The 25,887-nt window shown below is 34.2% G+C and overlaps 1 protein-coding gene across 1 annotated transcript in view; it reads right to left on the reverse strand.

The window, feature by feature from the left end:
• Positions 1-737: 737 nt before the first annotated feature.
• The window catches only part of LOC114336206 (6-phosphofructo-2-kinase/fructose-2,6-bisphosphatase), a 94,634-nt gene continuing 69,484 nt past the window's right edge, over positions 738-25,887 (reverse strand). The window contains exons 3-6 of the mRNA XM_028286538.2: positions 17,094-17,392; positions 16,518-16,784; positions 14,947-15,165; positions 738-5,359 (exon numbers count right to left, since the gene is read on the reverse strand). Coding sequence (XP_028142339.1) covers positions 4,898-5,359; positions 14,947-15,165; positions 16,518-16,784; positions 17,094-17,392 — 1,247 coding nt within the window. The 3' untranslated portion in view covers positions 738-4,897. The remainder of the gene's footprint in view (positions 5,360-14,946; positions 15,166-16,517; positions 16,785-17,093; positions 17,393-25,887) is intronic.

Genomic DNA, 25,887 nt, shown 5'->3' on the forward strand with positions numbered 1-25,887 from the left:
AAAAAGAAGTTACAATGAACTTACGGTATAACCGGAAGTAGCAAAGAGACCAAGTTATTTTCATTAAATAGTTCACACCTCAAAACTCCTGTATTCCAATTTTCATGATTTTCTTTCCTATAGTTCTCGAGATATTTCTAATAGGCCCTTTATCTGCCTCACCCTGTATAGGTTCTAGAGGTCTGTACTATAAAATGCTATCAATCCTGTTCCAGTCAAAAATCACATTCATTAATCTAAAGTACAGGTACAATAAAAGACATTTTTTCCAAACATATATTTATTACAGTTCTAAAAAACCGTCAAGAGGTATACATTCTTAAAATGTCCTACACACTATAAAAATCATAAAAAACTATAGCACAAAACCTTACTACTCGTGAACAAAAGTTACTAATATAGTATTACACACACGAAAAGTTTAGTCATCAAAATACCTTCAAACTTTAACTTTCCATTAAAATACATACAACCACAAATAAAAAATACTAAAAATTAATGCAGACTTGAATATATTGGGCAATTAAGGCAAATCTTAAGCCTATTTTTTGCTACTACTACTAGGCTTATTGCTAAACAGGGCTGCCAGGATAAAAGTGAGTATAGGTGAAAGGTATAAAGGTATAAAATAAAACAGTATTGTGTAAAAGTATTGTTGTGTAGAATTCTTCAGTTGTCACTTGTCTAAGTTGACAGATGTCAGTTTTGACATATGTCATCTATGAAATCTGTCCATGCAAAAAAACAAGTTATATCTCGAATAAATCAATGACCATTTATTTGTCATTACTTGTAACTGCCTTCCTTTTCACAGTATAATTGAAGCGTTTATTTGAAAAACAACACTTGTCCAAAAATTAAAATTTTGGCAAATCAAGAAAAACTTCCCACACATCTGGTGTTTTTCTAATACTATCCAAATGTTCTATGTAGTTTTCTCCGGACAACTGAGATTTTTACACAACTGGATATGTCAGATGGATAAAGAAACTACTATTCCATGAGAGGAATAGGTACATAAAGTCGAATTTGCGAAAAATGGACATCTGTTGTTTTTCAAATAAACGCTTCAATTGTAAAGAAAGAGTGGACGTATTTTCCCAAGGTTTTTTTTTTAATAATTTTGCTATATTTCTTAACGTTTTCATCAGATTGTCAGATCAAAAATATTCAGGAAAGCAGTTCCGAATTTCATTGAATAATGCTGTAGGTATGTTATCTCGCTCTTTGCGTCAACTTATTGCTACAATTGTTTAAAGAGCATGTTAGTTTAAGGAATCAAGGGATTGCGGCAACCCTGTTTACTCAAAACATCCCTACCACTCTACATTCAGTCGCTGCATTTACTAACTAATCTACGAGCTAGTGATTGTGGAGTGGCATGAAGTTATAAGGGGTTTTAGTCTACGTTCCTATATGTCTTCTTCCTTTTTGTGCTTTCGTTTAAAATTGCATCATTTTGTCCCCAAAAAGAAACAAAATCATCGTGATGTTTTGTGACTTATGTTAATATCAAACAGATTTTTTAAGCTAATACTCCTTAGATATTCAATACGATGCAAAAAATCAGTTTAACAGTACTTATGGTTTACGTTAGTTATACTAATATCCTCAAAATCAGTCAAATGGAAGCCAACACCTACGCAACAACTACAATAATTGAATGACATAAATATTTTTCTACGATACAGTCAATTCCCGTTTATCCGCGAGCGGATTATCCGCGGAACGGATTATAGCCATCGTAAATTTCCTACAATATTCAATATCGGTCGATAGATAAACAGATGAAGTTTATTACAGGCGGTGGAGTTTATTATAGCAACGGCCTCGATAATAACACAGATGTTGGGCATTTCTATATACAGGCAGTTGGGGGTATTTATTCATAGCCATTCAGGTAAAGAAACATATTCTTCGATTTCATTTTTTCTCGTTATAACCAAATATGCCTCGTTACAGAGGTGTTATAGTTCAATAGGAATTTCATGAGAAATCTAGTGTACCTCGTTATAAGTGAAACCTCGTAATATCCGAGTTCGTTATAGAGAGAGTCCACTGTATTATCTTTACTAAGTCAAATTTGTACCAGAAGTCAAAAAACATTTAAAAGGAAACAATTTGCCACAAAAAGCTGTAAGTCTGCTGACGGAAAAATGTTTGCCCCCAAACACCACTGCGCTAGTTCAGCCTATGGACCAAGGCGTCATTGCGTCTATGAAGAGAAACTACAGAACAAAATTACTTAGCTCAAAAATTGAAGGATATGACTTGAAGTTGTTTTGGAAGTCATTCACTATTCTCGACTCTACGAAATCACATCTGCGTGGGAGTCTGTAAAGTATTTCAACAATTGTGAAGTCATGGAGAAAACTGTTACAAAACATCGAGAATTGTGTCAAACTAGCAGTTGGAGAAGATGAAAATGAACAGCCTGCTCTTAGTGCTCTTACAAGCTTAATGAACTTCTAACGTTATAAACATCACATCTTTGATATTTTATTTTTAAATAATTATTTTCTCTTCACGCTGTCATTTCAATTCTCAAAATGGTGGTGGTAATCTAATAAAAGGCAATTACAGAGCTGACAATAGCTATTTCCAGACTTATCATTCTCTTGGGGTAAGAATACATATTATCATATTTTAATTACATTTCTGCATCTAGCAGTTTTTCTAATATTTTTTTATATCTAACCTAACCTCCCATCTAAAAGCATGGTTTCTGATATTTTAGTTTTAAATATATCTTTTTAATTTACATATATGCACGTTTAGTCATCAAATTTTAACTATTCTCCTCATCTTCATTCCATTTAATTTATTCTTGTCATCTGCTACTCTTTCTGACAATTATTTCTTAAAAGATTGGCAGACTGGCACACTTTGGTTTATCTTCTTGATGATTGATATGTGTTTTACTCTTCTAGTTTTTGGGATAAAGATCACCGTCCTCCCTCTGGGAGCTTCAAGAATCCTCAAATCGCCGGCGATACAAGAACGAGGGACATGTCATCCATACTGCAACCACATCACCTAGACTGCAACGACCAACATCTGTAGGCCTGGTGGAATACAGCCTTTAGAATCCCAGAGCCCGTTGAAGAACCAGCAGCAGTACTATTCGACATCAAGAAGTTACCATCGAACCAACACCACAAGCCATGCAGAAGTATAATCCAAGAATTGTTAGTTTTTGGCAAGAATTTGAATATATTTGTTAATGAACTTAATAAGTCACATTTTTAATGTATTTTATGAACAATAAACATGATTAGTTAAAAATATTGTTTTGTTTGCTTCCATTCTGAATTTTCATAGTTCATTTCTAAGATTAGGACAAGACGAACACACACCTGAGAGACTGAGCTAAGCAAGGGTGAACGATGGCTATCTTGGATGATTGAGGTAATATTTTCGAATATTATTTCAATTAGCTGGGGTAGTCCATCGCTTATTTCGTTTCACTGGCGCCCAACGTGGGGCTCGAAGCATCTTTGATATTTTATTTTTAAATAATTATTATCTTTGATATTTTATTTTTAAGAAATTATTTAAAAATAAAACATCAAAGATGTGACGTTTGTAACGTTACACACTCCTCTCACCCATCAGAAAAATTTTGAACACAAGTGAGAAATTTTTCTCAAAGAAAACAGGAACGTTACAAACGAGAGAATGTGGTCGCAGGAAACCTGCAAGAGTGGTTAGACTTCGATGCTACCGACCCGGGATTTGAGCATCTAACGGATGAAGACATTCCTAATAAAATGCTGGGGAGAAAACGAGGAAAGTGATGAAAAAGAAGAGGAGCTTGGATTTGGTGGTCACGTAAATGAACTTCCTAATAGAATACCTAGAGGACAAGGGCGACGCGCTACTTGCTGAAAAACTGATGCTGCGTAGCAATGGAAAAAATAGAGAAACACGTTTTCCATTCAAAGAAGCAGAAACAAGTGAGAGATTAATTTCAAAAAAAGTAAAAATATAAGTACACATTGAAAATATAAGTTATTAAAGCTTTAGGTGAAACTACATTTTTATTTTTTACATTTATGTATTTGAATTCCAGTTACAGCTTATCCGCGACAACCGTGCTACCCAACCCTAGGGATAAACTGGAGTTGACTGTATTTGTTTCAAAAAGGAACCTTTCCAAGGCTTTTTTTGTAAGTTTCATCAAAAATATTAACAATACAACATGTTTCTAAAACTAGAATTCAATTTTGCGCCATCTATAATGGATCAAAATAATAAACGACTAACGTCTAAAGCTACTATAAGAGGGTTAGTCCTAGAAGCGCCTGAACAATTGTACCATCCTTACAAAATTAAGTTTAAAGACACTTGTTTGACAGCTGTCAATAATGAATACTGTCGATTAGGCCAATAAGGTTATGTTTACTACATTAAACTATTAACCTTAATATAACCTCAAAACCTTATTAATATATAACCCTAATCACTGACCATGGTTTCTTGGTCTATTATTCCGCAAAACTAGAAAGCTATTAGAACTCACTTCAAAGGCCAGAGAAAACAGCTCCTCTGGTGAAGTAACTTTCGTTGATGGATATAAATAGTAAAAGAACTCTTTGTAGCGTATAAGTGAAGAAATCAAGAAAATTCTGCTTAATTTTACTACAATGATCAAAAACATTAAAAAACTCGAATTTCTCCATCTTGCGCACATTATGTCAGTTCAAAAGTTCTCACTATAATATATTTTTTTTTCTTTTTGTTTTGTTAGGTCAGGTACTTTTAGGACTAACCTTGTACAAAATAGAAATAGTATCAACACCGCAAAATTGCATCCTCGTCACTTATCTAAAACGACATCCAAAAACCATAGCATTACCGTCAGCCCCTAAATAAAAGAGCACTTTCCAAAAGTAAGCTAAGTACAGGGCATCATGTTACTTAAACTGGACAAAGAATCATAGTGTTTAGGCAACGTGAGCAAAGCATCTTCCGCGGTTCTATCTTCGGAGCAGTTGAGAGGCTTGGCTCTGTTAGTATCCACACACTCGATAGGCATCTTGATGGTTTCCATGTTGTAACTGTGGCCCTTAAGGGTAAGCTTGATGATGGTGTGGAGGGGGACGTGGATGTAGGGGATTTCTTCTGGGGGCGTTTCCAAGAAATAGCCGAGCACGCAGCGAAGGACAGCCTGGTGGGATACGGTTAGTACGTTGGTTTCGCACTCGAGTTGGGTAAGTACTGGCATCAGACGAGTCATGACGTCAATGTAGGATTCGCCTTGAGGGTAACGGTACTTAAGCTTCTCGCGGTCGCGTAGAGCTAATTCTTTGGGGAAGTGCTCTTGAAGTTCTTCGTATGACAGACTTTCACATTCGCCCTGGAACAAAAAGAAAATATTAATATACGTTTTTGGGCGAAAAAACAAACTAAAATTTACTCTAGTACTGTCTAAATCAAAATTTTTTCTTTTACAACCGCTGAAGATATTCTACAATGAAAGAAAAAGTATTATATTTTAGGGTAAATAACTAACAACTGGAGTACCATACCAAAGTACGTTGAATCCGCACTGTACCCCTTGTACCCACGATATTATATAAGTTTTAAAATTATCCTACAGCCTTTATAGTGTTTTTTTTTGTTCATTGAAATATTTCAGTTTTTAGATATTCTATATGGAAGCTTGCATTGCTATGAATCTTGATGAAAAACAGTTAAAAAAAGGCTGAACTTCATCAAAAAATGACGCTTAACGTGTTTTATGGAGAATTTACCATTTTTAATGCTTTTAAGATTTAGCAAAAATACAGCAGAAAATGAAAGGCCATGAAAAGTTAGGGTATAACATTTTTTGAAGTCTACGTTTTTTTGAGCTTACGCGATTTATCAAGGGAAATGTAATTAAACAGAAGTAGTCCAAGTAATGAAGTTTAAAATAGGACAAAACCTCAACATTTTTACCGAGTGGGTCGATTTGCTTGAAAATTTGAGAATAAGTAGTGGATAGTCCAAGGATCAAAATCTATATGATGCCGAAAGGCGCTTTTACCATGGGGGTGGTTGCCACCCCATCTCGGTGGTAGAAATTTTTTATTATATTTTGACCACAAAAGTTGATAAAAACATTCATTCTAAACAAAAAATGTTCTATACATTTTTTTGATAAAATTAACAGTTTTCGATTTATTCGCTATCGAAAGTGTTAGTTTTATATCGAAAAAATCAATGTTTTAATAAGTTTTCTGCTAATAACTCCAAAAGTTTTCGTTTTATCAAAACAACTTTACTTACCAAAAATGTACCTATTGGAAAAATAAACAAAACCTTTTTTTTTTTATTTTCTTTAAGACCAATAGTAACCGAGCTATATTTTATTATGTTAGCTCTTCTTCGTCAAATGCTAAATATTGTAGTTTCAAAGTCAAAAGACAGGAAAACTATGCATTTTTCGAGGATAACTTGTTCAAAGTAATTTAAAGCATTTAAAAATATCTATCTCCAGAAATAGAAAAAGTCTCTAGCTCAAAAATTTAGTGACTTATAATGAAAAGAATGTCAGTCCCTATTTTTTCAGCGAAAAGTGATCGGAAGCAACCGCCCTAATCACCACCCTAATTAAAATTAGTCATTGATCTTATTTGGTCTTCTTTATTTATGTATTATTAATAGGTTTTAGAAGTTTGACCGGCCTATAATGATTAGTTTAAAAAAATGGAGTTAAAAGCAAATAACGAATTTTTGTAGTTTGGAAAAAAATGGCTTTTTCTTCAGAATAGAAAGATTAGCATCAAAGATACGAAAAAATATTTAATAATGAAATTGTACCTTATTTAATATTCAAGAACCTGGTTTGCAAAAATTTTTTTTACGGCAAAAATTCAGTGAGCTATTGACAATTAAAACTTGTAATAACATACAAAAACCACCTTTACCAACTATTTCAAAGTCATCTCTTTTTGCGACTGAGGATTTTAAAAATATTGAATTTAATAGGCTCATAGATCTTGTAAAAACCTACAAATTTCTTTTTTACCAAACTTTCTAAGATAAAAAATAGAAAAGTTACGGTTAAAAAATCAATATATTTTTTTGAAACAAAAAAGGAGAAATAAAATTGGAAGCATAATAATGTAAGTTAGCGGTGTTTTTTGTCATTGGCCTTATTCATTCATCTTTATTTATGTATTATTAATGGATTCTAGAAGTTTGAGTGGCTTAGAATGATTAATTTTTAAAAAACTAGAGTTAAAACCGAATAACGAATTTTTGTAGTTTGGTAAAAGATGCCATTTTCTTGAGAATAGAAAGATTAGCATCAGAGATACGAAAAAATGTTTAAATATGAAATTGTAGGTCATTTATTTCCCAAGAACATGGTTTGAAAAAATTTTTTCTACGGCAAAAATTGAGTGAATCTTAAATGAGTATATCGAAAAACATTGATTTGTTCGATATAAAACTAACACTTTCGATAGCAAATTAATCGAAATTTAGTAATGTTAGAACATTTTTTACTTAGAATTAATGTTTTTATCAACTTTTGTGGTCAAAATATAATAAAAAATTTCCACCCCCGAGATGGGGTGGCAACCACCCTTGATCCTTGCACTATCCACTACTTATTCTCAAATTTTCAAGCAAACCGATCCATTCTGTAAAAATTGCGAGGTGAAAAGCTTCGGTTCCTGGACTAAAGCTACAGCTAGTCAAAAAATGACGCTTTTAACATATCGAGAATTTATCATTTTTAATACTTTTAAGATTTGACAGAAATACAGCAGAAAATCAAAGGTTATAGTCCATGAAAGAAGAGATATAGGTGATAGAATTATGGTATACATTTTTTTGTAGAAAATCTACCTTTTTTAGTGTTTATGGGTTTATGCAATTATCAAGGGAAATGCAATTAAACAGAGGCTACAGTTCATCACAAAATGACATTTTTTATCAAGAATTCACAATTTTTACGATTTGGCAAAAATACAGCAAAAAATCAAAGGCTGTAGTCGATGAAAAATGATTGTATAACATTTTTTGTAGAAAATCTACGTTTTTTAGGGTTTATAGGGATCAAGGCCACAACCACGTCTGTTTATGTAGTTTTCTGTAGGTACTTAGATAGTCATGCTGGGCATGTGGCCTCAGAATATCCTCAGCATTTTTTGAGTGTTATTGATACTGTCCACCTCAATTTTGATCTATGTCGTTATAAAGGTCAATTTTATATACATAAGAATGTCATACCAAGAAAACACTTATTTGGAATAATCTTTATATCTCTAATTGTCGAGATTCCATCCAATGTTCAAGTAATAACGTAAAACTACAAACAGCATCATTTTTTAATGAATTGCTGAGATAACAAAAAATATAAGTACTCAAAGATTATTACCGTGTTTTCTAAAAATACAGGTAATGAAAATAACTTAAGATTGAATTTTTTAACGCGAAACAGAATGATAACCGATAATAATGATGAGATGATGCTTTAATTTTACTACTACATGATAAATGACTTTAGTAACTAGATAAAAGACATTGGGATAATAAATATAACATTTGATCTTTGGAACGATACAATCACGCAGCTGGGAATGTCAAAAGTAATTATTTCTACGAAAACACTTATCTAAATCCATCTCTCATTTATATAACATAGTTTATTATAATAATTGTGTAAATTATTATGACCTGGATATCCAGGTCACAATGATATGGAGTTTTCAACGACTCGTGCAATTAGCTAACGGAAACTTAAATTTTATGAATTTTGAATGGGGTACGTTAAATCTATTACAAGAAGATGAGTCCATAATAATTCCTCAAAGGAAGTACGGAAAATATCCCGTTATGGGCTACCATAACGTTTCCATCTAATTTTGGCCACAGAGAGACAAAATGACGCTATTTCCTCTTTGAATATTTTTTTCTATCAAATGAAATTACCAGAGAACGGCAGTTCTCGCCAGTGGCGCACACCCACACCCCCCTACACGCGACACTATATATACCTACACGAAATTTTCGATTTTCTAAATCTGACGAAATTGAAAATTGTGCCAACTCCCATCTTAAATTTCAGGAAAAGACTCACCCATTCATATGTCAACCATCCATTTTGGTCCAAGGGTGTGGATTTTACGGCCCTTCCTGTTTAGGGCCTGTTTTCCGTCCTCGTCTCCAAAACTCCCCAAACTTCGAAAATTTAAGTCCCAGTTCTAATAGTACTGATCATTACCTTTCCAACGGATGTCTGATTTTGAAAATCGGTTATACCGTTCAAAAGTTACCGAGCTCAGAAATATGACTCAATTTCTATTTAAAAAAGGGAAAATGTTTGTGGATATGTATGTATGTGACTGGAAAAGTTAAACCGATCTGATTTTTTTTTCTGTGTTTGAAGAGGGGGTCAGGGCCGATTCAGAACCGGTGTAGTTTGTGACTTTTGACCACCCACAAGCCAGCTATAGGACTTGGTAGGTACAAAACGGCATATTTTTTGAGGGTATATATCTTCGGTTCAAGAAGAGACAGGAGAACCGCAAATACACCAGTGTTGAGTTAAGCTTTCAAATGGTGTCTAAGCCGTCAGGATCAGACATACACACGGCTCAGTATCGCCGAAGTAAGCTCAGTAACTGAAAAACTAAACTTTGAAAATTTTGGTTTTTCGACAATTACTCAAGATTTCAACCTACGAATTGCGCCAATAACTGAGCGTTTGTAGAAGGACTCTAGACGAATCTGACAGTGTATACCTCATATCCAGGAAAATTCGAATTTTTAAGTTATAGGCTTTAAGTTATAGGATCATAAGTATGATCAAATCTATTTCCTATGGGAAAACCGGTTTTTCAAGCTCAATAATTCCTGTAATAGCTTCAGTTAGCATACTTGACCTTAGATGCATCAGAAACTACTTATCAATACGTTTCAAACTCATGTTTAGTGATCAAAATCGGTTAAGCCGTTTAGAAGTTATTATGCTACAAAAGTATAATAAAATTAACGATTATTCCCGAAATGGTTTATGTAGTTGTAGTGGTTACGACGCTAAATTTGATCTGGCAACGGGCAATCCAAGTTCAGTAACCGGCCATCTAAATATTTTTTTCAATCTATTTCTAATAAACAAAAATCTAGTGTACATTCGATGGACACTAGATAATTTGGGAGATAATGCGACAAAGGCGACCATTTATAAAGCTTAACGTGTAATCGAGAAAAATTGCATTCAACTTTATACATTTAATTTATAAAAAAACTTTGAAGAACTCCTGATACAAGAATAAAAAACCGCTAAACGCCGTAAAACTGAGTGGCGCATACAATATCCCAGCTACAAAATATCTGATATGAATATTACGTGGCGCGAAAATGTATTTTCATTTTGACGCAAAATAAAATTTTAGTTTTATTTTAAACGATTTTTCCACAATATTTGCTAAATTTGAAGTAAACGCGCCACAAAAGAGTTTCAAAATTCAAACTGTACCAAAGTTACTCTTTTGTGGGCGTTTTACTTCAAATTTAGCAAATATTATGGAAAAATCGTTTAAAATAAAACTAAAATTTTAATTTGCATCAAAATGAAAATACATTTTCGCGCCACGTAATATTCATATCAGATCTTTTGTAGCTGGAATATTGTATGCGCCACTCATTTTTACGGCGTTTAGCGGTTTTTTATTCTTGTATATTCATATATTATAAGGTTTGTGAATGTAAGCTAAATATAAGGTAAGATACTGGCAGGTACTGACCACCATCTAATCTCGAAAGCTACAATACTTCAGACACATTATGCGAAATGAATCAAGATATGTCTCCTACAAGCGATCCTGCAAGGAACAATATTTGAAAAGCGAGGTCCGGGAAAAAGAAGAACATCCTAGATAAAGAACCACAGAACCTGGTTCAACACAACATCTGTGTAGCTTTTCCGGGCTGTTGCAGATAATATAAAGATTACCATGATGATCGCCAACATTCACCTCGAATAGGCACATCAAGTAGAATAAGGTAAGAGATACTGAGCCAGATAGATGTTACAATATTGGTGAAATGGACGTATTAACATTCTATGTTGTATATAGCAAATTTCTTGTAATATTGTGCAAGAATACAAGAAAGAGTCTTCATACACGGGTAGTTGGTAATATTGTAAGGTGAGCAGCAGTGGAAGCTAATGATACTGGGTTCCGCCAGGAGTGAACCACCGTTGCATTATCAGAAAAGAACGGAAAAGGAACAAAGGAAATTACGGAGCTATATTCTGTTACATATCATACTTTCGAAGATAATGAAGCTCAACAAGAACTGAAAAAGGTAAAACGCAGCAAGAAACAGCGAGAAAAGAGTACCTATTACTGCAAGGCATTGACACAAAAGAGGCTTGACAGCTGACAGCAGGATATGAAGTTAAGTTCTATTCTATGATAGAGTATAATGCGAAACAAAAGATACAAGAAAGCAGATACTGTTACGAATATTGTACATAAAAATATTATGCAGAAAAATGTTGGTAATTAAGTGCCTGCAGAAAAATACCAAACGATAGATAGGATGAAAGATTTAATCGAAAAATAACACGTGCTAAAGTATTCTGAGAAGATAATAGCGATCTTAGGAGTACTTTGTTGTTTTCTTTTAATAAAATAAGATCTTTTATTGAGAAAAAACTACTCCTCTTAAATGGTTCTTCTTATCAAAACATTAGTAGATGTCAATCTTATCTTAGATTGATATTAATTATATTTTTGTTTTTCTTAAAAATATTATCTATGCACAAAAGTAAATAAGCAAACACCTTGACAGGATTACATTGATTAAATATATGACGCATTGTTTTTAAAGTGTTTTTTTACCGAAATAATAAATCTTAAAAATATTTGGTAAGCACGCGCTATAGATAAAACGAAGAATGTTTTTGAAAAATTCTACAGTACACACACTTAAACATCCGGGATTTTTTGTGAGGAAATCTAAAATACCCGTATGTTCTAGAATATACGAGGTATTGGCTGATAGAAGAAAGTTTAATGATGCTATACTGAAACGCATGTTACACATTCATTAATATTAGTTAATATCCGATAAAGTCTATTCAGCAATCGGAAATCCGAAGTGGAAATCGAAACGTCAAAATAAAACCATTTCAAATTACTGTAGTCAATTCCCAATGAAAACAGTAAACTAAATTGCTCTGTGAGCAATTTGGTATGAAAATAAATCCTAAAAAAATCAAAGTGATGAGAAGGCTGTGGCGACACGCTTCAATTACTATTTTACAATTTTTTTAATTGCTAATTTTAAATATTAACTTTCCTTTCTAAACGAAATAATATGGGTCATTTAAAATTCACATGTGTTTCGTTCCTAATATACAAACCATGCATAGAAGGGCCTGTTAAGTTTTAAGAAACGAAATATATCCCCATTCAGGTAAAATGCCTTTGCAGTTTTTAAAACACCAGATCTAATAAATTGTCGCCTGTCTGGCCATATGGTAGAACCACATAATGACAGATTAGTGTTTGTGGTCTAGTTCAGTAGAGTCACAGCGGGCACACCCTCGCTAAAATAACAAACCCTCTTTCGAGACATTTTCACGTTCTTTTTACCGATTGAAATAAATATATTATTGACAGACAGTTTGTTGTTTTTACATTTATTTTAATTTCATTTCATTGTTTCCGTGGCCAAAAATATATTGTCACACACGCAACTCAACCACCACGGAACAAGGCAATAAAAAAATCGAAATGTACCTCAATATTGCACAATAAACGGACACATTTTAGATCACGTCAAAAAGTTCAAATACCTGGATGATTTATCGATAGCAGCCTAAATCCTGATCTATAATTAATAATATCGAGAATAGAACAGAAGAGAAAATCTTTAAAAAACATCAAAAGGCTGCTATGCCATTCTCGCATAAAATTAGAAATTCGATTACATTTACCAAAATGCTACGTCTGGTCGACTATTCTCCGGAGAATTCTTAAGATTTTATGAACATCACATACCTCAAATACATAGAATAGACAAGGAACGAGCACTTTTCAACACAGTGAAAGTTTGAAAAAGGCCTAGGCCACATACTGAGACGACGCTGAGACACGACACAATATCGAGGAAAACACTATCGTGGCTAAGAAACATCCGACAATGGACAGAGCTAAATTTTGAACAGCTAATACGAACAGCTGAAGGCAGAGAAGAGTTTAAAATTGTAGTAGGCAACCACAATTGAGGAGAGAACACTTTAGGAAGAAGAAATTATGATTTGTTTTGTTTTTATGTATTGTGTTTGTGTATTCGTGTATTGTTTATTATTTACATTCAATAAATTAGTTGAAATTGTTTACTTTTCAGTCTAGAATAGCACTTTTCTTGTATAGGAAACACTGAAATATGTTTGATATATTTATAAGTGTACAGAAACATCTAAAACCGCGTATCTAAAACTCATGTAGCAAATCAAGGAGAGGGACTTTAGTTGAACGCGTTGATGCAAAGAGTAAACATCCATTTAAAAGGCATTGTGCACGAAATCAGTGGTTTTACGACATTGCCAGACAAAATCATCGAATAGTTGTTTATTTAGAATACATTTAATATTGAAAAGAAAAGGCGAATTCCAAGCGACTCCATTTTCAAACAAATAAATATTTAATGCAAAAAAATAAAATGTTTGGATTTCTTAATTCGGAAACAGAAATTAAAAAACTCTTACACCTAATCCCCATCGTTCTAAAATTTGCAAGGAATAAAGGGTGATGCGCAGGGGAAGGCTTGAGTTTAGCCTTTTCTTTAATAGAGGTCGCGAGTGCGTCTAAATGTTAATTTGCCACATTTGTAGGTATGTGTGTAAAATTTAGGCCCATGTTACTATTTAACTGACAGTGCGCACACTATTGATTGAATAAAATATCTTTATTATTAATACTTTCTCCTCAACTGAGAGTATCTTATCAACTTTATTATGTTTTAAACAATAAACGATAAAATAAAAATTTTGACAGTTCAATATTGTTAATATTAATTACTTTATTGTGACCGAACGCAACCGTTACACATCATGACATTGTGTGTGGCCTAACTTTGGCGTCATAGTCTAAAAAATGTATTATATTTTTGGAATATGTTTAATTCGTAGAACAATTTTAACAGTTATTTTCAATACAGATTTAAATCCTCTACAGATAGTTTCTTACGTGTTTTGATGTAAAATAGTTATGGAAGCAGGAATTCAACAGTTTAGAATTTTACATTGAATTTCCTATGGCCCGTTTTCCAAGTCACCACCCGGTATAGACTCCCTATGTTTCTGCATTCATCACCCTTTATTTCTTGCAAATTTTAGAAGGATGGGGAATAGGTATAAGAGAGAATCTGTTTCCGAATTAAGAAATCCAAAAATTTTATTTTTAAATATTTATTTGTTTGAAAATGGAATCGCTTGGGTTTCGCCTTTTCTTTAATAGAGGTCGCGAGTGCGTTTAAATGTTAATTATTTCCTTGTAATTGGCATACTTGGCAAAGACGTCTAATTTCGATTTAGAGCATCATTACAGGCTCTCCTGAAGAGAACAAAAGTTCAAAATGGTCCATAGAGAGATGATAATGATCTCGAATGAATCGAAATTATAAATATTAAATGCCTTTATTTACATTTACTAATTTTTAAATAAACATGAATATTATAAGTGCCGTGAAAAAAAGGACACTAAGTGCACAATCTCGTGAAATTATACACAATGTTTTAAAATGTACGCAGGAGCAAGCAGAAGAAAATTTTACTATGAAACATAACAAATAAAAATCCGAATAACCTTTGAAGCCTAATTGATCTGACAACGTCGCGTAACCAAAGATGGGTCTGACCTTGGCGAGACCGGTTGGCGGTTTCAGATGTTTCTGTCAACCTGTAATACGCACTAGATTGTATCTACTTACCGACCAAATTTCATCTAATTCGGACAAATGTTGTTGAGGGGCTTGAATACTGGCTGCAGTTTCTTTTGTTCTTTGAAGAGTGGAGGTCCAAACTTGGAGGCTGGGTAGATTAAGCGCGCGCACATGCTTCGTTAGTGCTTTGGCATACATCCTGCCTCTGGGAGAGAGCCTTGCGTTGCCGCCGATCTTTCCAATGACGTTGTATTCACTTTCTCCGTGCTAGAAAGAAAGCGATGTTGTTATATTTGCTTTTGTGCGTTTCTTTTTGAGCATAATGACAAACAATAAATAAGAATAATAGTATATTATTCAACAAGCATGTAATGATGGCCGAAGGCGAGTGTCATAATTCATCAAAGTAGCCATCTAATAGCCATTACATGTGAGTAGAATACTAAACTTTTTCTACCACCTTGGCATTGTTAAAAAACATTACAAATTTAAAACGTTTTGGACGCGTTTCGTCCTAACACGAGCCATTATCAGCAATAACAGGTAACAACAAACCTACCGTACACTGCTTGATTGCTTGACTGATATTTTCTCCTTCCTATTTGGTGAGTTTTTAGACTGAGGTGGGCGTTATCTGTCCTAATTTTTCAATTGTTTTAATCAAAATATGTATTGTAGGTTTGTCAAGCGTTAGAAGATGTGTTCAAACAACTACACTGGGTTGGCTTGGGTATAAATATAAACGGGCAATATCTGAATCACTTACGATATGCTGATGATATAGTATTAATAACAGAAAAACGTGAAGAATTACAAAGAATGATGGAAGAACTAGATAGAGAATAGACAAAACAGTAAAACAAAACCATGACCAATTAACAAGAAGAACATAATTACAGTGGCACAAACAAGAAAAGAACACGTAAAAGAGTATATATATCTAGGACAAATCACAAGATTAAATAAAGAAAAATAGACCGAAGAAATAAAGAGAAGAATGAGATTGGCCTGGGCATCATTCGGAAAACTGTCTTTTATTCTAAAGAAAAGAAAATACCCGCAATACCTAAAAACAAGAGTCTTCAATCAATGTATACTCCTTGTCCTCATATACTGCTCTCAGACATGGACGTTTACAAAAGAAATATGGAAAAAAAGCAAAGACAGAAAGATCCATGGAAAGATAAATGCTGAACATTAAACTATCAGGCAGGAAAAGAAACGAATGGAACCATTATACATTGGAGACCGTGGAACCACAAACGAAAAAGGGTGCGATGGTCAGATGACCTGAAGAAACACACTGGGTCAAAATGGATGCAAATTGCCCAAGGTAGAGAGGCATGGAAGAAGGAAGAGGAGTCCTATATCCGAGGATGGATATTTAGGGCTGATTAGATAGATAGATAGGTTTGTTGTTACCTGTTGTTGTTGAGCATAGCTCGTGTTGGGCCAAAACGCGTCCAAAATGTTTTAAATCTGTAATGTTTTTTAATAAATTGATAATTGATTTGTGGATCATCGCGAAGAGAGTATTATAACTTCTAGACCACAATTTTGTGAATTATGCATACAGCTTTTCCTCTTACTAAATATTATAGAAAGCATGTGGTACTTACTCGACTGAAATATAGAGTCTGTTTGATCTGCTTCTGTGTGGAGATGTAAGCAAGGATCTTGCTCTCCTTTTGTCCGTTGATGCCATGAGCAATAATACCACCATCACCTCCATCCAAAATTTTGACCATGGGGCACGGAAGTTCCCACAAACTTCCAAGTGTCGGAGATTCGTACTGCGCTTGGTAATGAGCCATCTTATGTGTCAAATCCTTCAGTGCCTCTTCCGTGGCCATGTCGTGGTAATCGGCGCTGTATTGTAAGATCTCCTGGAAGAAAACAGACGATTACTTCAATTATAAATTAAGCAGGAGTGCCGCAAGGAAGTGTATTGAGCCCGGTACTGTACCTTGATATACACAAGTCAAATTCTTGTTTCACTACCTGTTACCTTTGCTGATAACACTGCCATTTCAGCAGTAGGAGATCACAATGATGCCAGACTATTGCCTGTGGTTGTCAACAGTCAAGAGAGAGAATTTTCGGTTGCATGGTTGTGATAATTTAGAGTTTGATACAGTGAACAATATAGTATAATTTTTCGTATGTAAAAAATTAGACAGTGAGCTCCAACTTACCTTAAAGTTTCTTTCCAGCAGAACAGGATCTTCGCAGACGCACTCTATGAACATGACCCTGAAGCCCATTTGAGTGTAGATGAGATCGTAGATTTCTTGTCTCTGTCCTCTGGAGACGTTTGGTCCGTCCAAAATGGCGACGCTGGTATTCGAACTGTGCAAATAAGCTGCGGCGTCTTCCAAAGCTTCACGGAAGCTCTGTTGACGAATCTTCCAAGCTGGCAAGTTATCTGCTCGGAACATTTCGTGAGAACCATATTGCTTGATGTGTTTGCGACGGTACTCGCTAATGTCATATACTGGAAAGATAAAAAAGGGATATACTACGAGTGTATTACTGTTTAGTGAGATTTTAAACATTTTTCTGTATGTTTATCTAGTCTTATAAAACCCTAGAACGACACGTCACGCGGACACGCTGTTTGTCCGGGACAAAAACTCCTAGTACCACATAGGAAAGAAATATGAACTTCCAACTGACATTTTCGGTGGATCTAACCATTTTTTAGTTATTAAAAGATTATAATTAATTAGATATATTATGTTTGGTTCAGGAAATCGTTCTCAAAAAAGAAAAATAATTTCTTCCCAGAACTCAATTTTTTCATTTTTGAAGTCATACTTCTTTAGGCACGAGGGTAAATTTTTATTTTGCTGGGCGCATGCGCACACCGACAGTATGGTATGAAACGTTATGAGGGATCTGATTGGGGGTTAAAATCATCTGTCAATAATTGTTCAAATGGAGATTCCGGATAAACAAAATGTTGTGTATATTAGTTTTTATTGTTGTGAGGACAGTGACAAAAAGCAAGTTCATAATTGCAGTGACTTTTTAAATAGTTTTTAAAAGCAACAGGTGCATACCTTATTGTAAATGTTTCAGTAAATGTAATAAAAAATTACAAATTAGGTATTTGGAAAATATACCTACCTAACTAGTAGGTAATGCTTTGATTTACATAATTTGATTACCAACAAAAATATCCATCTAATATATTGCTTTTTTAGTCTATATTTTGTCGTATTTTAATTCCACAAGAATCAAACTTATTTGATTAAACTAACAGAATAAGCAACTGTCAAAAAAATTTTAAAACGTTTAGTTGCTAGGTATATCTTTCCACTTCATTCACATGTCTCGGTAGTTAAATTCTGCGTGAGGTGAGTTCAAAATAATCTAAACCTGATAGATGCAGGTTCAATTCCCAATGCAAATTTTTATTTTTTTTTATACATTTTATGATTGTAAGTATATTTATTATATATTTTTTTCAGAAAATACTTATTTAGTTAAAATTTTCTCAACAATTGTTCAGAAATAATTTCTTTGGTTTAATTTTTCAATGTGTTTGCGTGTGTTTTATTCTTTTATTTTTTTTATTTTTTGTATTGTTTTAATAAAAATTGTTGGAAAGTAGTAAGTATTAAAATTAGTTTAATATTTAAATAAAATATAAATAAACTGTTATATTGATTTCGTTGAAATCATATAATAGAAGTATAACTTCTTACGTGAGTACAAAGTACACACACATTCTTTTTTTTACTTTCTATGTGATTAAAATATAAGACTCAGCTCAATTTTATCTATCTTAACGGGGTACCCTTTAAAACTTACTAAAAGCTCCTTTCTGATAAAAATGTGCTAATACCTAAAAATAACATGGATCAACTTAAAAAACACAAATAAAAGATAAAATGTACATATTTCGGAGTAAAAAATTATCAGCTACAAATACGAAATTTAGAAAGGTCATGGTTTCGATGGAACATGGCGTGATTGAGATTGATCCCACCTCTATGTGAACGGTTTAAAAATAGACTGAACTAATTCAAACGATATTTCTGGTTCTGAAATCAGGTTATATATAAATATTTTATCGTACGACTTTAGATAAGAAATTACTGAGTTGGATATTAGGAAAAAAAACTGGTGGTGATAATAAAAAAATTTGAATTGTAACAGAATGGTTCGACTGCCAAAAAGAATGACTGGTTTTCTATTAATGTACTATGAAAAACTAGAACAACTTCTAGTAAGCTCGAACTGAACGTTTTGGAAATTTGGGTTCAACATACAACGTCAATCCATACACGAAATACACGGAAATAAAAAAGGCGATAATCCACAAGTTGAGATATCATTTGACCTTGCACGAGCTACCCCAAATTGTGTGTTATAACCTTACATCAATTAGCCTATATTTGTCCACTGCTGAACATAGGCATACCATAAAATCTTCCACCTATCTCTAGTCGGTGGTCGTCCTTTATAACCATTAGGGGGGTCAATAGCTTTAGCCGCCATCTTATATTTAAAGGAGAACCGTTTTTGATCAATATTTTCACCATTTTCAACTTTTCGACGAAAATGTCGAAAATTGATTTTCTACAATTAATTTCTTTTTTTGCAAAATTCTTCGTAAGGTCGGTATTTTCCGAATTAAGGAGGAAAACAGTCCGAGTTAAGGGGAAAATTTGTGACAAAGCATAATTATTGAATTATCTCGTTTATTATTAACTTTACGACATGAAGGTAAATAAACAAAAATGGAGAGAATTGTATTTTATACAATTTTGGTCTGTTTCATTTTTTGCTAAAATCAATATTAAGGTCGTAGGTAGGTATACGGTAAAGGGGCGAGCGTAAGACCTTGCATGTATTGGTTTTATAGGAATTGTTTATGCTCAATATCTTGGCCAATTTCAACTTTTAGTAAATGATCTTCTTCTTCTTCCTTCTTGTATGTAGGCTTCAAAGCCTGTTTATTCTTCAATATTAGCCTCCTAAATTGTTTAAGTTATCGCACCATCTTTTTCTTGGTCTGCCAATACTTCTTCGTCCATTTGGTGACTTATCTCGTGCTATTCGTACTATCCTATCCTCTGCCATTCTACTAATGTGTTCGTTCCACTCCTGTTTCCGTTTTGTCACCAATCCATTTTTTCTCTTACATTGCATGATCTTCTTATGTTTTCGCTTCTCTCTCTATCCAATAGACTTTTCCCTGATATTCGTCGGAGTATTTTCATCTCTGTTGATTCTAGTAGTCGTCTCGTTTTAGACGTGTCAGGTCTTGTCTCCGAGGGGTTTGTTAATATAGGTCTAATTGCTGCTTTATAGATTCTTGCTTTTGTGTCTTGTCTTAGGTGTTTGTTCTTCCAGATTGTGTCATTAAAGCCTCGGTTTCCTCGAAAGCGGCACCGACAAACTGCGAACGTAACACTGCGATGAATTACCTCAGATTACGGTGAAAAATTCAAGGTTCTTCACTGCGGCAATGGAATGTGCAAACTCAACAAGCGGTGTATTCCAACACATCCTTGGAAACCACCGCTATTATTTTGCGTGGTACAGTTTTTTATGATGTCATTCATCGCAGTGTTACGCTCGCAGTTTGTCGGTGCCGCTTTCGAGGAAACCGAGGCTTAAGAGATCCGCCTCTGTGTTGTTGGTGCACCCAACCATCTGAAACCCAATCCCACAAAAACCCAGGTATGTGCTTTCCACCTGAGAAACAAGCATGCCCGAAGGTCGCTGGAGGTGGAATGGCGTGGTCAGAGGCTGGAACACAACAAGACGCCAAAATACCTTGGCGTCCGTCTGGATAGAACTCTGTCTTACCGATACCACTGTCAAGATGTCAAGAAGAAAGTAAGTGCCAGAAATAATATCATCCGCAAGCTAACTAATACAAAATGGGGAGCACAACCACACACTCTCCGCACTTCTGCCTTGGCATTATGTTTTTCGGCCGCTGAGTTTGGAGCACCAGTATGGGCAAACTCTGCTCACGCAAAGAACGTCGACGTGGCTCTAAATGAAACGGTCCGTATAATATCGGGTTGCCTGAAACCGACACCTATCGAAGAGGTATACCCCATTGCTGGAATTGCTACACCACCAATCAGGAGGAAGGTCACGTCAGAGGTAGAACGGAAAAAGCAGGAGACGGACCGAAGACACCCCTTATATGACCACCAAACTCAGCCAAGCAGACTAAGATCTCTGAAAAGCTTCCTGAAAACATCAAGATCCATCCCCGAAGCGCCAGAGACGCGCCAAATACACCTATGGCAAGCGTCAACTACCGCGACACATTTTCCTCCCTCGGAGGAAATGGCTGCTGGACACAATTTACCGTATCCGACTTGGAAAGCGCTAAACAGACTAAGAACCGGCGTTTCACGTTGTGCTAGTAACCTGAAAAAATGGGGATACCAGGAGGACGATACCTGCGACTGTGGCGCGGTTCAGACCAGCCGGCATCTACTATCATGCACAGAGATGAGAGAGACCTGCACAGAACAAGACTTAATTATAGCAAATGACGGGGCCATCTATGTGGCCAACCATTGGAAATACAGAATTTAAAGTTGTTGGTGTTCCGGACACGGAAAGTAAGTAAGTAAGAGATCCCGCCGCTTTACTTGCTTTTAAGCTTTGTTGTCCTCTTTAACATCTCCGTAACTGGTTATATCTATTCCCAGATGCTTCCCTTGCTTCCTGCTTTATTATTTTCCCATCAATTTCGATTTTACATCGTAGTGGGTATTTAGATGTTGTAAATAGATGGTAAATGGTAAGGTCTTAAATTGTTGCACTTGCGATTTCCTACAATTTCTTCTTTGCAAATTTTCCGTGCGGTCTATGGAAATATTGTATGCAAACGTACTACACATGTTACACAGGCTACACGTGCAAATGATAAAATAGTTTTATCAAAATAGGTGATTGACCAGGCCATTATCGTTAACGGCTAGTTCTCTAGGTCGATGATTATCACCTTCGTTTGGTCTGGATTGGATGATGATGATTGGCTATCACTAACGATAGCTATTTCAACAAGACGGCTACGTGCCCACGCAGAGCATGTCACATGGATATGGTAATCTTAGTGACACAGAGATCGTGCAATTTGACCCCTTTGACTCTTTCTCGTGGGGTTTTCTTAACTCGGCATTGGTCGCTATATGAGATGTTCTCTCACGGTTTCAGAATATGGCACACAACTTTTTCCCTGGTAAATTACACATGCTGTAGTTCCTTCTAGTCTCCTAATTATCCTTTCTCTACAATCGAATAGACTCGTCTGCTCAGATGGTGGTTTAGTTGACTTAGTATGGCCCGATTGTCAAGTCAGTGCGCTTTAAGTGAGATATTCTCTCATCGCGCGACTACCGTGTATAATATTATTTAGCATTATTTTATATTGTAGCATTATTTTATTTTGTATTTGCAATATGAATCGTGCAAAGATAATTTTAGAACTTGTTCTGTTGCAGGACAATAAAATAAAGGTACCTACTAGTACAAATTTGAAATTTATATTGAAATATTAAAATTAAGTAATATTATTTCTACATTTTTAGATTAAATGTACATGCGCATCAACAGTCACATTGTGTAAAGCTAATAATAACCTTTTTCTACGAGCGTGCAAAAATGTCTACTTTCGCGCACGCGTTTTACTTTTCCGCACGCGTTTTACTTTTCCGCACTGCATTTAGATATTTTAATATGGCCTTGAAATAATTATAATACATGCAATAAACTAATATTTAGATATTATTTACTATTTTATTTCGAATGTATCTTGTTGTGTTCCTGTTTTAATGAAATTAACGTGACAATTCGATGACATAAAATTATTTTGACATAATATTCGAAAGTCAAATCAGTAGACAATAACAGTGGTTTTGAATCGTCGTCATGGAAACCAAGATCGTCGTCATGCTAACCAATTATGCTGAAAGTTTGGTTTTGACAACCTTGTTAAAGAATTAATTTGTGTATGTAGTTTCATATTAATTAAATTAATTGATTAAGATTTGGTCATGTTTTAAAGACTCGTAGAAAAAATATTGTTCCTAACTCCTGCAGAAAGTCTCTTTTCCGCACTCGACTGCTTGCCGAACTCCCGCTTCGCGTCGTTCGGCAAACTGCAGTCGCGTGCGGAAAAGTATGACTTTCTGCACTTGTTAGGAAAATAACTATATTAAGTTTAAAATCTATTTTTAAAATTTTATTTGGTAAAAAAAGCAAAAGTTATACGAGACAAAATCTCACGCGCGACCACTCACGTAAAAGCCAACCTAGCGACTAATGCCTGGCTAAGTCGAAGGCCTATTCTATTAAGTCACAAATGTTTAATCAAGCACTACAACCCTAGCCAAACATTCCGTAGAAAACAACCAGGCTTTTGACTTTGACAACGTACAGATTTAAAAAAAAAAGAACAGAACTACAACAAAATATGTATATTGGAGATGCTTCACATACAGAGAGATCAAAATTTTATCAATAACAAGACCGATATCAAGGATATGTCCAATATATTATGTCACAACTTAATAAATTGACTTTGTTTTGCAAATGTACCATTGGCAGATAAATATTTTGAATACGTCCCTGAACCGGCCGTAGTTTAAAGGATCTGCCATGTGACTTTAGCGTCAAATATCATTATCACTTTCGCATTCGCATTCCATCACAGATTAACAACAAATGCAGTCATAAACATAAAGTGTCTTATGTAATGTTTATATAGTTATTAAAGTGCTAATTTAAAAAGGTAAATAGCAGAAATGTTTAAACAGTAACAAAATGTTTTATTTATAATAGGCCGACAAACCAGAATTTAAAAAGTTATTTTATTTAAAAATTAACGGTCAGGAAATAACTTCTTATCTAATGTTCTCATTTCTTTTTTTCTTAAACTTCGTTTGACCATTACCAGAAGGTCTCTTTCAATATGGAATACTGCAATTCATTTAAGACTCCTCGACTTAATCTCCAGGTCTAATTACAAATATAATTATTTACAGATGGAAATAGAGTAAATATTGGAAATGCCAAATAATTAGCAGAAGAATAATATGAACGATGTAACCTTACGATTTAAATAGATACACTAAATGAATGATCAAACACAGTGGTACTAAAAATACACACCAAATATTACGAAGACCAATAACCAGTTGGTTAAAATATGCTATAGAAAGAGTGGACAAAATAAGCTATCTGGGCTGCAATTTTAATATAAACTGCGCGTCATAGAAAACGGGCACCCTAAAAAATGGGTAATTTTTGAGGTTGCGTATTTCCTAAACCTGTTGTCCGATTTAAGTGATTTTTTGAATATGTTATAGCCTTGTTCTTTGTCAATATCCCTGTAATAATATTTTTGCTAAACAGGTAAATTTTCATTGTATACCGGATGTACGAATCAAACTGTGTTTTTTTCTCAAAGTTCACAACAAACACCCTGTGGAATATCCTAGCATTTATAAAATACTGAAATTAAAACTCAACTATAGCCTCACGTTTTCTTAACATTTTCTTTTTTGATTCATTCGCTTATGTATAATACAAAAGTTAGGTACTTTAACAAATTAGCCATGTTCTTTTTCAGTACAGGCTGTTTCTAAACAAGTGCGACAAACTTTAAGGGGTATTTCTGCATTAAAAAATAATTACAGTTTGCTTTATAATCGCATGTCCGCAAATGCTTCGTTTGCGAGATACGGGATGTTGAATTTTTTCTAACAAACTGACGATTTATTTATTAATTTCAAACCGGTTGAGATATGCAAATGGAATTTGGTGGGTTTTAAGACGTAATTATTGCACATTTTTTGACATACAATTAAGAATTTCATATTCACCATTGGCGTGCTTACGGGTAATATGATCGGTCATATTACCCATATGCACGCCAATAGTGAATATAAAATTCTTGATTGCAAGTCAAAAAATTCGCAATAACTATCTCTTAAAACCTACCAAATTTCATTTGCATATCTCAACCGGTTTTAGGGCAATAAAATTAATCGTCAGTTTGTAAAAAAAAATTTAACCTCCCGTATCTCGTAAACGAAGCATTTGCGGACATAAGTTTATAAAGCAAACGGTCATTATTTTTTCATGCAGAATTGCCCAAACAACCTATACTGATGAAGAACATGACTAGTTGTTAAAATACATAACTTTTGTATTATCCAACATAAGAGAATGAATAAAAAAAACAGAATGTTCAGAAAACCTGAGGCTATAGTCGGGATTTCATTTCAGTATTTTATAAAGGCTAGAATATTCCACAGGGTGTTGCGAACTTTGAGAAAAAAACACAGTTTGATTCGTACACCCGGTATACAATGAAAATTTACCTGTTTAGCAAAAATATTATTACAAGGATATTGACAAAGAATAAGGCTATAACATATTCAAAAAATCACTTAAATCGGACAACAGGTTAAGGGAATATGCGAAATCAAAAATGACCCATTTTTTAGGGTGCCCGTTTTCTATGACGCGCAGTGTATACAGGGTGTCCAGACTAATTTATCCACGCTATATCTCTTAAACGAATAGAGATTTTCGAATGGGACAAAAAGTGTTCTATTCTACTTGTATTACACTTTAATATGGCGTAGAAAAAAATCATCCCCTAAATATTCATCCCTTAGTTACAACCCCTAACTTTAATTGTTTTAATAGCACCCTGTATATTTTTTTATAGTTTTGGATGTGATCTTCTATCGTCTATTCAACACATTTTTTGAAAATAAAATCGGTTCGTAAATAACCAAGAAAATATCAGTTAAGTTTTGTTAATTATGTATCCCAGACTAATTTATCAAGGCTATATATATTTCATAAATGAATAGAGATTTTCGAATGGGACAAAAACTGATCTATTACATTTGTAATACACTTTAATATGGCGTAGAAAAAAAATATCCCCTAAATATTCATCCCTTAGTTACAACCCCTAACTTTATTTTTTTT

Source organism: Diabrotica virgifera, chromosome 8 (assembly GCF_917563875.1).
Source record: "Diabrotica virgifera virgifera chromosome 8, PGI_DIABVI_V3a".
NCBI classification, from domain to species: Eukaryota; Metazoa; Arthropoda; class Insecta; order Coleoptera; family Chrysomelidae; genus Diabrotica; species Diabrotica virgifera.